Source organism: Sciurus vulgaris, assembly GCF_902686455.1.
Source record: "Sciurus vulgaris genome assembly, chromosome: 4".
NCBI lineage: Eukaryota > Metazoa > Chordata > Mammalia > Rodentia > Sciuridae > Sciurus > Sciurus vulgaris.
The window spans coordinates 29,310,839-29,325,110 of NC_136464.1; the positions used below are offsets into that span (position 1 = coordinate 29,310,839).

The 14,272-nt window shown below is 38.3% G+C and overlaps 1 protein-coding gene across 1 annotated transcript in view; it reads right to left on the minus strand.

The window, feature by feature from the left end:
* Positions 1-14,272, minus strand: part of LOC306658671 (ATP-binding cassette sub-family C member 2-like) — a 95,160-nt gene that overhangs the window by 77,634 nt on the left and 3,254 nt on the right. The window contains 6 exon segments of the mRNA XM_079135845.1: positions 959-1,125; positions 3,332-3,566; positions 4,829-4,884; positions 5,436-5,543; positions 5,714-5,848; positions 7,129-7,254. Coding sequence (XP_078991971.1) covers positions 959-1,125; positions 3,332-3,566; positions 4,829-4,884; positions 5,436-5,543; positions 5,714-5,848; positions 7,129-7,254 — 827 coding nt within the window.

Sequence of the window (14,272 nt, forward strand, 5' to 3'; positions counted from 1 at the left end):
ATGCCCATTAGGTCTCCAAGGCTTCTCTCTCTCTAAATAACAAAAATGACCCAAATTGCCCAATGCCTTTGGAAGACTTAAGTTCCACAGTCTTGTCAATGATCTTGCTTTTATTTGGAGATGGCTAGTAAGAGCTTACAATTGATAACCCATAGCTGTGATAATAGATAATTACTGAAATGATCCATGCAGCTGCCCCTGCAGTGCTTTGGTCCCACTCCTGGGTGAAAGTTAGTTGTCGGACAAGTTGATTCATTTCTAGACAATGCAACCCTAAAAATTAGGACAAGTATCCAGAATGAGTTAAGGGTTTCCCTTATTGTGGTTCATTCAAGATCATGGCAGATAGCAAAGTTCATATTATTCTGAACCTCTTACGAAAGACTCTGGCTATAGGGAGAGAGAAGTTAGTTGCTCCCCTGGGTATGCTGTCCACCTTTGGGTGTGGCTCAGATCATAGCAGTTCTGTTGAACAAAAAAGAGGACTAAACTGTATCTGGCCTCCTATGAGGTAGTCAGGAATGTAAAAAAGAGACACCAAGTATATATCATCTTAAATCTTGAAAAATTCTTTGTGCTCTACAAGAACACAAAGCTGTGAGGAAAAATAAAAACTATGAGCATTTTTGAAAACGGGAATTTAGCCAGGCATAGTGGTGCAGGCCTGTTATCCTAGCAACTCAGGAAGCTGAGGCAGGAAGATTGCAAGTTCCAGGTGACCTTAGGCAATTAGTAAGATCCTGCCTCAAAATAAAAGATAAAAAGGGCTGGGGATGTCACTCAGGAGTAAAGTGCCCCTGAGTTCACTCCTAATTCTGACAAAAAAATAAATGAATGAATGAATGAATGAATGAATGAAATGGGAGTACTATAATAGCTCTTGCCTGCCTACCCAAGAGGCAAAAAGGAGGGTGGCAGAGGTGGCCCTGAAAGGACAATACAAGACCTGGGGACTCACTTCAGCAGCTGAGGATTCAGAAACGTCAAGATATCATACACTATCTTCAGAATGAATGATTTCAGGAGAATGACCCAGAAAGTCTTGAAGAGGGCTTTAATCAGCCATGACTTGGGAAAGTCTTCTGTGGACCCAGACTTCTTCTTTTTTTTCTTTTTGGCTTCTTCCTGGGTACAAAACCAAACAACAGAGTCCACAGAGTTGCACAATACAAGATTTTGGCCCTGCCCTGAACAACTCCAGAGTTCTAGCGGAGCCTTCATGTTGTCTTCTTTGTATAGATCTTAATCTACTCTTCATCGCCTGGCTGGCCACCCTCCTGTTCCTCTCTCCCACTGCTAACTAATATTGTCATCTATTTTGGATTAGAAAAGCAAGCAACTGTAAAACAAAGAACAGAGGGCCTGAGGAGCAATCTGAGAGGGAAGGACAGGGACCCAATAGTACAGTTTTTAAATTCTTAGATGTCTTTGTTTTTCTTGCTTATGGTTGTTTGGAGACATTATGGATAGAACTGTATGCTCCCCACCCCCAACAAAAGATATGTTGAAATCCTAAACTTTAGCACCTGAGAATGTGCTCTTATTTGGAAATGGAATCTTTGCAGGTGTAATCAAGTTAAGATGAGGTCATTAGGGTAAGCTGCAATCCAATATGACTGATGTCCTCATAAAAAGAGACAGACACAGGGAGAATGTGACCATGTGATACCAAAGGTGGAAAATAGGATGGTGCATCTATAAGCCAAGGAATGACCAGGATTTCTGGCAAAAACCAGAAGGTGGGAGAGGCAAGGAAGGCTCTCTACTACAAGTCTCAGAGAGAGAATGATTCTGCTGATATCCTGATTTCAGACTTCTGGCCTCCTCACCTGTGAGAGAAAAAAAAAAAAAAAAACCTCTGTGTGTGTGTGTGTGTGTGTGTGTGTGTGTGTGTGTGTGTGTAGGGCATCCAGCATGCTGAGCAGGTGCTCTGCCACTGAGCTACACCCTCAGCCTATGCTGTTTTAATGCCTCCAGTTTGTGGTACTTTGTTATGGCAGCCCTAGGAAACTAACACCTGGGGCATAAATAACTCATTTACCAGCCTCTTTTTCCAATGTTCTGACCCCATGTCCCAAATTCCAGCTTCTCAGCCTCTTTCCAGGGTTTCTACCAGAAACACACACACGCACACACACACACAAATTTTAATTTCTGAGGTCCCATCTGATTAGTGTCTCTTGCCCAGTCATCTGCCAGGCTCCTTTCAGTTTCCATTTCTACCCCACAAAAGTCCGTACTCCAGGCAGCAACTCAAGGAAGCTTTTAAAAATGTAAGTTTCATCACATTATTCCTCTGCTCAAAACCTTCCTCTGGCTTCTATTAGACCTCAAATAAAATCTAGACCCTTTATTCTGGCCTCAAAGATCTATGCAGCTTAGTCCAGCATTTCCTTGAGCTCATCTCAACATGCTCAATCTCTCAAAGCTCCAGGGATTTCCTTTCAGTTCTCTGAACAAGACGGACATGTTCTCCTCTTGGTCTTACCCTCCTGCTCCCTCTGGCTAGACTACAATGTCCTCTGATTGTCCCTCATCATTTGGGTCTATATTCAAATGTCACCTCTCCTTGGAAGTCTTTCCTATTACCCTATCTAACATCTCTTCTTTTCTTTTTTTTCTCCTTCCTTCCTTCCTTCCTTCCTTCCTTCCTTCCTTCCTTCCTTCCTTCCTTCCTTCCTTCCTTCCTTCCTTCCTCCCTTCCTCCCTTCCTCTCTTCCTTTCTTTAAGTCTCCCAAGTAGCTGGGACTACAGGCATAAGTCACCATGCCCAGTTCATTTATTTTCTTAATAGCATTTATGACTTTCAACATAGGTTATTGTTTATTTTCCAGCTCTCTAAAGATAGGTACTCTGTCAGGCTTGTTCCTTGTACCCAGTGTCCAGACAAGCAGCTGTGCTCTGTAAGTATTTTTGAGTGAATGAATTGATAACTTTGTTATGACAGCCCTAGGAAACTAATACCTGGGGCAAGAATGACCCATTCACCAACCTCTTTTTCCAATGTTTTGGCCTTATGCCCACAATTCCATCTTCTTATTAGCTTCTAATGCTTAATCTCATCAAGATACAAATTCTAGTAAGGCTAAGATATTATTTAGGGAAAAAAATAAGTGGACATTTTCACACATACTCAAAAAGAGAGAGAATAGTACATCGCACCTCCATGTATCCGTCACTAAGATATTACTTGTATTGTGAATACTACCAATAATATAAAATACACTTTAAAGTACAAAGTACTATAAAAACATAAGAACATAACCACCATGACACTGTTTCTTGCCTGAGACATAAAGTACACTCACACAGACACTTATGGGAAAATTACCAGGACAAGAACATCTTGGCTTTGACTCTGGTTCTTGTTCAAGCCATGCAGTGTAGCTCCAGAGTTCTGCTGGGATTTCTTCTGCCGCCGTTTCTGGAATGCCCGCCTGGCTTTCTGCAGCCCTTTTGCCATGAATATTTCAAACCTGTTCTCCATTGTCTTGGTTTTAAATCCTTCATCAATATCCCAGACATCTTCAATTGTCAAAGGTTGTTTGTAACCTTTTAGAACCATGCTGGAACAAGAGAGACCCACAGGCTGAGACCCCACAGACTACGTCACAGGTTGTCTCGTTACTGCTCCTATTGAAGCCCGCCTCCCAGATCTGGGATATAGGGGTAGAAGGATGGGACTTCTCTACTGCTCCACTCTCCCCATCTCTTGGCCCTCTAAAGTTGACACAGGAGTAGGGAGAACAGAAAAGGGAGTGTATAGGGCCAACAGAATGTGTTCAAAGACAGCAAGAAGAGGGGAAGAGGATTGGCCCTACTTTGTTAAGAGCCAAAACCCATCACCTTCCGCTGCTCCTGGCTCCTTCCTCCTTTAATACTGGCTACCTCTCTACACTCAGTCATCTTTAGGAGCCTCCGTAATGCACTTATGAAGTAGACCTGGCCTCATGGCTGCCTCCACACTATCTCTCTAGCTCTCAGCTTCCCAAACTGGGGTTTGAGAACATGGTAGAAAATAAATTACAACTTCATTGGTAATAGCTTCTAACTGAAATCCAGCTTTTCCTCCTAATACAAGTATAATATGGGTGCTTTGTCACCAGGAGACATTGAAAATATTTTCATGATTAATTTATATTCATCACTACTTTAACATTAAGGTCAATATTAGACCCACCACTAGATCTTGTTATTTAATGTGTTGATTTAAAAGTACATGTATTCCTATATCACAAATTTGCTTTCAAAATATTTTGATAACTATACTTTGATATAGTTTATTTCTTCTGGATTCATGGGTTTCACCAGTCTGCCAAAGGGGTCCATGGAACCACAAAGGCCAGGGGTACTTGTTCCAGATTCTCTGAGAGTCAAGCCAGCTATTTCATCCCTTATCCTTCAAACCTGTGCCATGCCACCTGCTCCAAATTGCCCCTTTCCTGTCCTGCTGCTTTTTCCTTTGTTTCCTGTGGAACTTCCAGGCTACCAAGAGCAGTTCCCTCCCATCCTCTCTTCAGCAATGTAATCTGCCTAATGAAAGGGCTGAACCAAACTGACCTATAAATCTTACTTTTTTAAAAAATTTTTTTGGTTTGGTGCTGAGGGTGGGACCTAGGACCTCATGCATGCTAGGCAAGTGTTCTATTACTGAGCTATATCCCCAGCCCATATGACTTATAAATTTTAACACTCTCTGACTCTTAGTAGAAAAGAAATGGAGGCCACAGGAGGCTTTTTTTTTTTTTTTTTTAATTAAGCTTTCCTTCACTTTCAGAGAAGTGAGGGGGTAGGAATACAGAAAACCCATTCTCCGGGCATTTCCTACCTGTCATACCAACTAAAGGTAATGTTACTCAGAAATGAAGCCGTGGATGATGGATTCTGAAAGATACAAAAATATTTAAAAGTAAATCAATTGGAAAAAGGAACTTATGGGACTCCAAAATTAGAACCTGATTTTTCTAGATATGGTGTTCTAGAAGCTAGATATGATGCTGAAGTCAGTTGGTCAACATGTTACTTAGAAACCCTAAGATAACTACTAATGGAATGGTAATCAGATTTTCTGTCATACATGTATGAATTAATAGCCTATGCTGAAGTTTGATGGGTGAATATAAAAGTCAGTATTTTAATATGTTTCTTATGTATGAAATATTCTGTCCTACAAGTTGAGCATCCCTTATCCAAAATGCTTAGGATCAGAAGTATTTCAGATTTTGAAGATTTTCAGGTTGTGTGATATGGCATAGACTTTCTGAATTTTTCAGCTTGGGAACATTTCTGATTTCAGATTTTCAGACTAGGGATACTCAACTGGTATCTTATTCTGGGCTCATGGGACCTCCATGACACCTAGGTATCTTAAAGTCATATTTCTTAAGATATCATCCAATTAAGTAATATATAAATGGGAATATTTGGAGTCTCACATTTGATGAGTCACTTTTTTCTGAAAATGCTGAAAGGATGAGGATCATGATCTGGAATCCATATGAGATGAAGAACAGGCAGGAATAGGCCAGATTGGAATTTTTGTCCTGTGGGCATTAAAGAAAGAAGAAGAAGAAAAAAAAAGAAATAAAGAAAATGAGTCTTTTCTCTGCATTAAGACTAATTAACCCATAAATATCAAAACTATGGTTAAAGCCTATTATCAGATCCCAGAATACAATTCTGTCTTGGAGTCAAACTTTCTTGATGTTCTTACCTGTAGGAGTGCCCGAATCAGAGTCTGAAATTGGAAAGTGCCACAGAGTATTGAGAGAATCCAGAATAGGGACAGGAACCAAGAGTTCTTCTGTATACACCATTGCCTGCTGTCTTGGATCAGCAAAACCAGGAGCTAGAGAGATTCACATGAAGTTCTGAAGAACAGTGTCATTAACCAAGGGCAGGAGGGGAGAAGGATGTCAGAAAACATGGGAAGAAAGGGGATTGATGAAACTAGTCTGGCCAGGCAGACTGCACACAAATGCCAAATTGTTTCCTCACTGATTCACCACACTTGGGTGAGAAGTTAGCTGGGAAAACAGAAGGTCATTATCTGCATTTTAGTGGAGTAATTTTGGGAGGTATGGTAACCTTTTTAAGAGCAAAAGAAATTAATATCAAGAGCAGTAAAGTCAAGGAGGCAGATTCTGATAAATAGGTACAAGTTGTCTGTATCTTGGTTTTCAAATATTGAATTAAACAATTAATTTTTAAAATCTCAAATCTTTGCCTTGTATTATCATTTCACTTAGATATATTGGTTCCATAGACCTGGTGATATGCTAGTAAATTGGTATTTTGAGGAAAAAAGCACCAAGATTTGTAGCATTTGCTGATTTTTATGTGTAAATATTCTCACTATGGTAGATTCCAAACTCCAACATGATTTCACTAAAAGCAGGTTTGAGAAGAGATACACATAACCAGCTCAGTACACATGAGTTTCAGTACACCACTGTCTGGACCCTTCTTTGCTTGTTCTGTAACAGTGATAGTCAACAAAAATGCCTGGAGAGTCCTGCCAGACCATATTACTGAGTGAAAGCCAGGCAAGAGAAGCAGGAGGCTGTGCTGAGCACACCGACTAAAGGAGGCAACTGCTTCTCAGACTCAGCTGATCACTGCCCTGTGGGAATGTAGGTCCATGGTTGTCAGATATTTTGATTTTTCAAGAAGGTTTGCAAATACAAATAATGATGTGTCATCATCCTCTTTTTAAAAGGAAAGCAACTAATCCAATTGTTTTTAAACACTGTACAAGTTCCCTAAAGATATACCTGCAGGAGAGATCAGTTTCTAATATCAAATTTATACAAAAGCTCTAGACTCAGTGATTAGTCACCAATCAATTTAAAATAATATTTACAACATTTAAAAGTTCTTTTACATCAAGAAACTTAGACATCATCTGTGATACTTAGATGGCAAGATATGAAGTCATAAGGTTGTATTCAAAAGAAGAGGAAGAGTTAAAGTTTGCTTCACCCTACTACGACCAATCTGTGCTTCACTGTGAGTCCTTGAAAAAGATAAATAAAATTGGACTTAATTTCATCCCCAAAGAGTACACTTCAGCTAGATGTCTATGGGTAGAGAGAAGATTACACAGGTGGAAGTGGCAATGGGCCTTACCCATGTGCACAGGTAGAGGATTGGATTGGTGTATTTAACAGGAGGGATTGTGGCTTCTCCAGAGTCTTCTGTGAGCACAAGGGCCAACTCTATGGCTGCTAAGATAAGAAGAAACACAACAAGCACCTGAGAAGGGAAAAAGATCACTGTTAGGAGCATGTCATTCTTCTTCTTTTAATATTTTTTCTTTTTTGTTGGTGCATTATAATTATACCTAATAACAGGATTCACTGTTACATATTCATACATGTATATCACATAATTCTGCAAACTTAGTTCCCCAGTACCTGTCCTTTCACTCCCCTCCTCCCTTCCCCAGCCCCCTTCCTCTATTCGCCTGGTCTCCCTTCTATTTTCATGAGACACCTCCACCCGGCCCATTCCCCCTTTTTTCTAACTTCTACATATGAGAGAAAACATAAGACCCTTGATTTTTCCGAGTCTGAATTATTTTGTTCAACATAAGAGCATGAAATTCTTCATGAGACTCAGTACTGAATGATCTCCAGTAATGGATGGAGAAAAAATGGTGGTACAGATAACATAATGAATATTTCTGAGGTGAATGAATTCATATCGTTTAAGTAATGAAATAGAGTTTAAAGCCATAAAAATGTTTTTGAGGAAAGCTGAGGGTGATGGCTTTAAAATATGTCCACAAAACTTTTAATACTCCTCTCTTCACAACATAGAGCTCAGTTCTCCTTCCCTTTTGTGTGGGCTGGACTCAGCAACTATTTCTAATGAACAGAAAATGGTGGAAGTGACAATGTATGGATTTCAAGACTCAGTCATAAAAAGCAACTGGCTTCTTTCTCCTTGTTCTCTCTCAGATCCCCGGCTCTGGGGAAAGCTATCAGCCCCATCACGAGGACATTCAAATTGCTCTAGGGAGAGGTCTGCATGATAAGGAAGTGAGACCTCCTGCCAGCAGCCACGTGAGCAAGTCCTCTTAGAACCTGTCCTCCAGTGCCAGTCGAGCCTTTAGATAACTGTGGTCCTAGCCAGAACCCATGAGAGACCCTGAAGTAGAACCCAGGCAAGCAGCTCCCAAATTCTTAATCAACAGAAACTGTGAGAAAATGTTTAGTTTTTCAATCTGCTAAATTTTGAGTAATTTGTTACACAGTAATAAAAAGCTAATGTACATGGTTTAAAAGAGGAATCTCCTATCCCAACTGAGGTGATACTCTTCCCTTTCCTTGGTCATTGGTCCCACATAATCTTTGAATCTTTATGATTATTAATAAGCTATTCAATTAGTTATTTATTATTTATTAGTTATTAATAAGGTATTTATTATTGTTAATGTTATTGCAAACAATTGTGACGATTTAACCCCAGGATGAAATCAAGTTAAAAAAATAATTTGTCCTCAGAGGTCATAAGACATGAAGCACATTGTACTGTGCTAGGGATCTATCCCCCACCCCCACCCCCACACTGGCCAACCCCACCAGAAGGGAAAATTACTGCCTCTACTTAGGAAGTCTTAGTCCCCAGACGAGGATTATCCACTATCATCTCCCCTTCTCTCAGCCTTTCTACTCCTACCCATCTATCCCTGCTTATTCTTATAAGTCTCAATCATCCAGAATGACTCAGGCAGAGATATTAGGCCCTTTCTAATATAAAACAGTCAAGAAAGGAGAATTTTTTTTAAGGGGTTCTGGTACTGGGGATTGAACTCAGGGACACTCAAACACTGAGCCACATCCCCAGTGCTATTTTGGATTTTATTTAGAGACAGGGTCTTTCGGGGTTGCTTAGCACCTTGCTTTTGCTGAGGCTGGCTTTGAACCTGTGATACTCCTGTCTCAGCCCCGAGCCACTGGGATTACAGGCATGCACCACTACACCCAGCAAGGAAGGAGATTAATATACCCTTAACTGAAAGGACCAGCCTTTTTATTTACCAAGTAGGGTCAAAGACATGTTAATAACTGGAATGTCTCTTACTCAAGTATAATATACTGCATTACACTTTCTTCATATGAAACTATGAGATTGGTGGGGAGGACCACAACTATTTAGAGGTGGAAATTATGTGTAGCTTTAGGTAAATTAGGAGGTAAAATAGAACAAGCTAGGATAAAAGCACCCACCCTTAAGGACAACGAGGTAGAGAGAAGACAACCAGCAGATCCTACCCAGCCTGGCAAAGAAGGCAGCCTTGCCACAAGTCTACATATGTTCAACTTGAAAGAATTGCTTAGAAACACACTAAGTAATTCATATCAAAAAGGATCTATTTATTTTATAGAAGAACTTCTACAAAGCAACAACAACAACAAAATCCCAACAACTCATTTCAAAAGTGGCATGGAATATAAAAGGATTAAAAAACACAAATAACTTTTAAACATATGAAAATATGCCTCACCTCACTAAGAGTACAGTTTGAAATTATAAGGACATACCATTTTTATCTAACCAATTAACTAACATAAAAAATGCTGGGGGTTTAGCTAAGTGATAGAGCATGTGTGTGTTTGGCATGCCTGGGTTCCATTTCTGGTAATACATACACACACACACACACACACACACACACACACACACACACTAAATTTGTAAATAAAAAATTGATAAGATTGAAGAAAAACCTTCATGAAGGACAACTTTTACTATTTATAAAAATTTCAAGTTCTTATATCCTTAATTCACTAATTTCAATTCTAGAAATTTGTCCTATGAACAAACATGTATAAGGTACTGCTTATGATGGCACTTGACTAGCATGTGTGAGGTCCATCAACAACTTATAAAAAATATTTTTAAAAAGATAGTAATTCTACTTTTAAGAATCTATTCTGAGAAGATAATCTGAATTGCAGGCAAATGTTTATGCGTAAGAATGTTAATTGGAGCATACTCTTAGTAGTAAAGAATTTTTAAAATCTGAAATAACCCAAGCTGTGAGGGGTTTGTTGGGAGGAGTTAATGTTGCGAGAGTTGTTAAAATAATCTGAGTGAGGTAGCACACTCCTGTAAACCCAGCAACTTCAGAGGCTGAGGCAGAAGGATCATAAGTTTGAGGCCAACCTGGGCGATGTAGTGAGACCCTGTTAAAAATAAAATAAAAAGGACTGGAGATGTGGCTCAGTGATAAAGCATCCCTGGATTCAATCCCCAATACCACAAAATAAATAAATAAATACATAAAAGAGAGTTATTAAAATAAAATGTGATATACTACCTTCATGTGATGAACTATTATGTAGTTATCAAATTATGTTTTGGAAAAACATTAATATTACAGAGAAATGCTTTTTATATCATCTTAAATTTAAAAGTAGACTGCACAGTTGTGTAGACAATGAGTTCAACTGTATTTTTTTACATATGCATAGGAAAAAATGAGAATTTCCAGTTCAAAATGCCATATTTAGTACATTTATTTATCTCCCACCCCTCCTCTTCTACTAGCAAAGACAGCCAAGATGATTAAAGAATAATCAATTCTGGGATAAAACAAACAGAAGTTATTATGTGAATAGAAAAGAATTTAATATTATTTTTAAATTAATGTTCTGAGATTTAATTTTTCCCCCTAATATTTGAGAAGACACTGCATCCAGAAAGAAGTGTCTTTAAAAAAAAAAAAGTGTATTCAGAAGTTAATAATTCTGTTTTTTTCCTTTGGTATTGGGAATTGAACCCAGGGATGCTTTACCATTGAGCTACATCCCCCGCCCTTTTTATTTTCAATTTTGTGACAGGGTCTCAGTAAATTACTTAGGGTCTCCCTAAATTGCTGAGGCTGACCTTGAACTTGTGATCCTCCTGTCAGCTTCCTGAGTCGCTAGGATTACAGGTGTGCACACTGCACCAGTATAGTTAACAATTCTTGTTTATTCATAATTGCTAAAATAAAGGTTCTTTAGGATAACTGGAAGAAAACATTGGGGAAATCTCCCAGAACATAGGGGAAAAGAGAAAAAGTTGGTGGGGAGATACAATTCAGAGAATTCAACAGCTAGTTTTAGAGAGACAGGATTTCAAAAGGAGAGAAAATGAAAGGAGTAATATATGAATATTTCTCAGAGATAAGACATGACAGGCAAGGGGGCTCTCCCCTAGGGCTCCCCTATAATTCAAGAGGCTATGAGAGGAGCATTATGAGTTCAAGACCAGACTGGGCAACATCCCTCCAGAAAAAAAGGAAGGAAGGAAGGAGAAAAGAAAAGAAAAAAGAAGAGAAGAAAAAAGAAAAGAAAAAAGACATGTCGTCAGGTTTCATTTTTAATGACTCACTGAATGGGAAAAAAACCCATCAAGATAAGACTCATAAAGACATAAAGACTAAAGTTCATAAAAGCTTCTAGCAAGGATAACAGGAATGAGAATTCCAACGTAGTAGCACAGGATGCTGGGGAACAATGTAGTAATATGCTCCTAGTGAAAAAAAAAAATTTAACTGGCATCTAGAAAGTAAGGATTCAGGTACTTAATTTACTGTCACTCTTTCTGAAAATCAATATTGTCCTATAAAATGGAACCAAGAAATTTGAGGACACTAATTCTCTCATGTTACACAAAAGAGGCATTGAGAGGTAGAATTTAAAACTGATGAGAGTATTTTTAAGTATAAAAGTAACAAAGAGAAGAACTGAATAAAATTCAAAATAAAAAGACTGAAAGGGAAAAAAAATAAAAAGAGGAAGATAGGAAAAGGAAGCCAAATTTCTTGTCTTTATCTTTTGGAGAGGGCAGAAATAAATCTTTTTTATCTTGAGAGATCAAATAAACACACAAGTTGCAGATATGGAGGTAATCATTAAAAATAACTAAAATGGCCTCTAGAGAATGAGACTGGGAAGTCAGGGGTGAGGGTGAGGAAGAGACTTTTGCTAGTGTTTGTTTGTTAAGAGAATGAAAGGAAACACACCTTCACATCTTATTAGGAGTTTATCAGAGTGATACAATTACCAATGGATTTAATTTTCTTCCTATTTCTAAACTTTCTATAACAACCACCCATTATTTTTGTCATCAGAAACCTATGCACAATTTTATTGATTAGGAGCAAGGAAGTATTATGGTTGTTTAATGATTTACCAAGTTCTTAATACTCTTTGTCTTTGATCTCTGATTTATTAGAGGAGCTTCAAAAAAAGATTACTAAACTCAACTTTTCATGTTTTTCCTTTCAGCACTGGTGATTGAATCCAAGGCCTCACCCATGCTAGACAAGTGCTCTACCACTGAGCTACATGCCCAGCCCTTTTTATTTTTGAGACAGGGACAAACTAAGTTGCCCAGGCTGGCATCAAACTTGTGATCCTCCTGCCTTAGACTCCCATGTAGATGGCATTATCAGGTGCGTACCTGGCTTCTAAACTCATTTTTCTAAGGGGATAGATTCTATTGGTATTTAGAAAAAAGGAGTATTTTTTGCCATATTTGATCTCTTTCCATCTCTGTAAGGTCTTCCTTTTCCTAGTGTTTTATGAATGACAAATCACTCTGATTGAATCTTCTACTCATTTCAGAGGGTGTCTACCTTCACCACTTCCTTAACAGACAAATGTGTAACTTCAGTTTCAATATTTTCAGGGACTATATCCCCAGCTGTCCATTCTATTATCAATTATTTTTATTGGAAAAGGTTTGGACTATTTAGTCAAAATCTACTTCCCTGAAACAACTTCCTCTCACTTATCTTGGTCCTGCTTTCTGAAACTTTTCAGAACAAGTTAGACAATCTTCTTTGTAATATTTCTGCAAATACATGAAGATGAGTCTCAGGTCTCACTGGCTCAACACCAAGTCCATTTTGCTGCACATCTCACTCTTGACCTCGCCACCTCCACAGAAGCCATCATTCATTTTTACATTCAATTACCTTTTGTGTTCTGGGTCCTTCACAAAGGATGTACCTTTAAGCAAACCAACTGGGAGAATCACTTACAGGTTGGTCAAGCAAGATGACTAAGCCTAGTTGAGATAAATACCACATTAATGATCAAACAATTACAATACCAATTCAGGAGAGTCAGAGAGGAAAAAACAGCCCAAAGGCAAGTGGGAGAAGAAACTGTGAAGAACAAAAAAAAAAAAAAAAAAAGAAGAACAACAACAACAACAACAAAACAAGTTGAGGACTGAGTCTCTAGGAAGGTTCTCATAGAAGACTTTACTTTATGAAGAACTATACTTCAAATTATTTCAGAGGCAAAACCAATCATTTTGAAATTTTAAGAATAAACTAGTCTATGCTTGTCACCCTCACAGTAGAGGATAAAAGTTCAAATATTAATTATATATGGATCTCCTGAGACTGTGAGTTAAGGTGGGTGATTATTAACTACAAAGAAAAAAAGGTTAAAACATTGCCTTTTATTTTATTTGTAGAGATCTGTGCTTATAAGTGAAACTATGTAGTATATAAAATGGAATAATATTCAGCCATAAAAGGAAATAAATTATTGACACATGCTACAGTAAAAAGGGTGAACTTTGATGACATTGTGCTGAGTGAATGAACAAAGCCAATCATAAGAGATCATTCATATGAAATGTTTAGAACAGGAAATCTCTAGAGATACAAAGTAGATTAGCAGTTGCTTAAGGCTAAGTGGGAGGAGGAGATAAGGGCTAATGGATTTCTTTTTGAAGGACTGAAAATGTTCTAAAATTGACTGTGGTGATACTTGTGTATATCTGGGATCATACTAAAAAAATAGAATTATATTTAAATTTGACAATTGTATGGTATGTGAATTACATCTCAATAAGGTGTTCTTTAAAAATCAACTGATACATTTTATTAGGGTGAGATACTGGTTTACTCATTACCCAGCCTCTTCGTGAAAGCTCCAGAAAAACCATAGAAAACCCCTAACTTGACTGACTGTAATGATAAGCTCTGACTCATTTCCAAGGGTGCCGAGGCATGTTTTTCAATGTTCAGAATGTTTAGAGTTTAACACAATCCTAACTCAGTTCCTGCTCCCAGGGTGCGTTTAATATCAACATTCAATAAATATTGAATTCAACCTGAATGTTCAATATATTCTAGGTCCTGTGCTGGGCACTTTGGCCAACAAGGGAGACAGTGACCCCACACCAAGCTCTCATAGACAGTTCTTTCCCTATCCAGAGTCTGACAAAACCCAGTACCAGCCCTACCCCAGGTTTA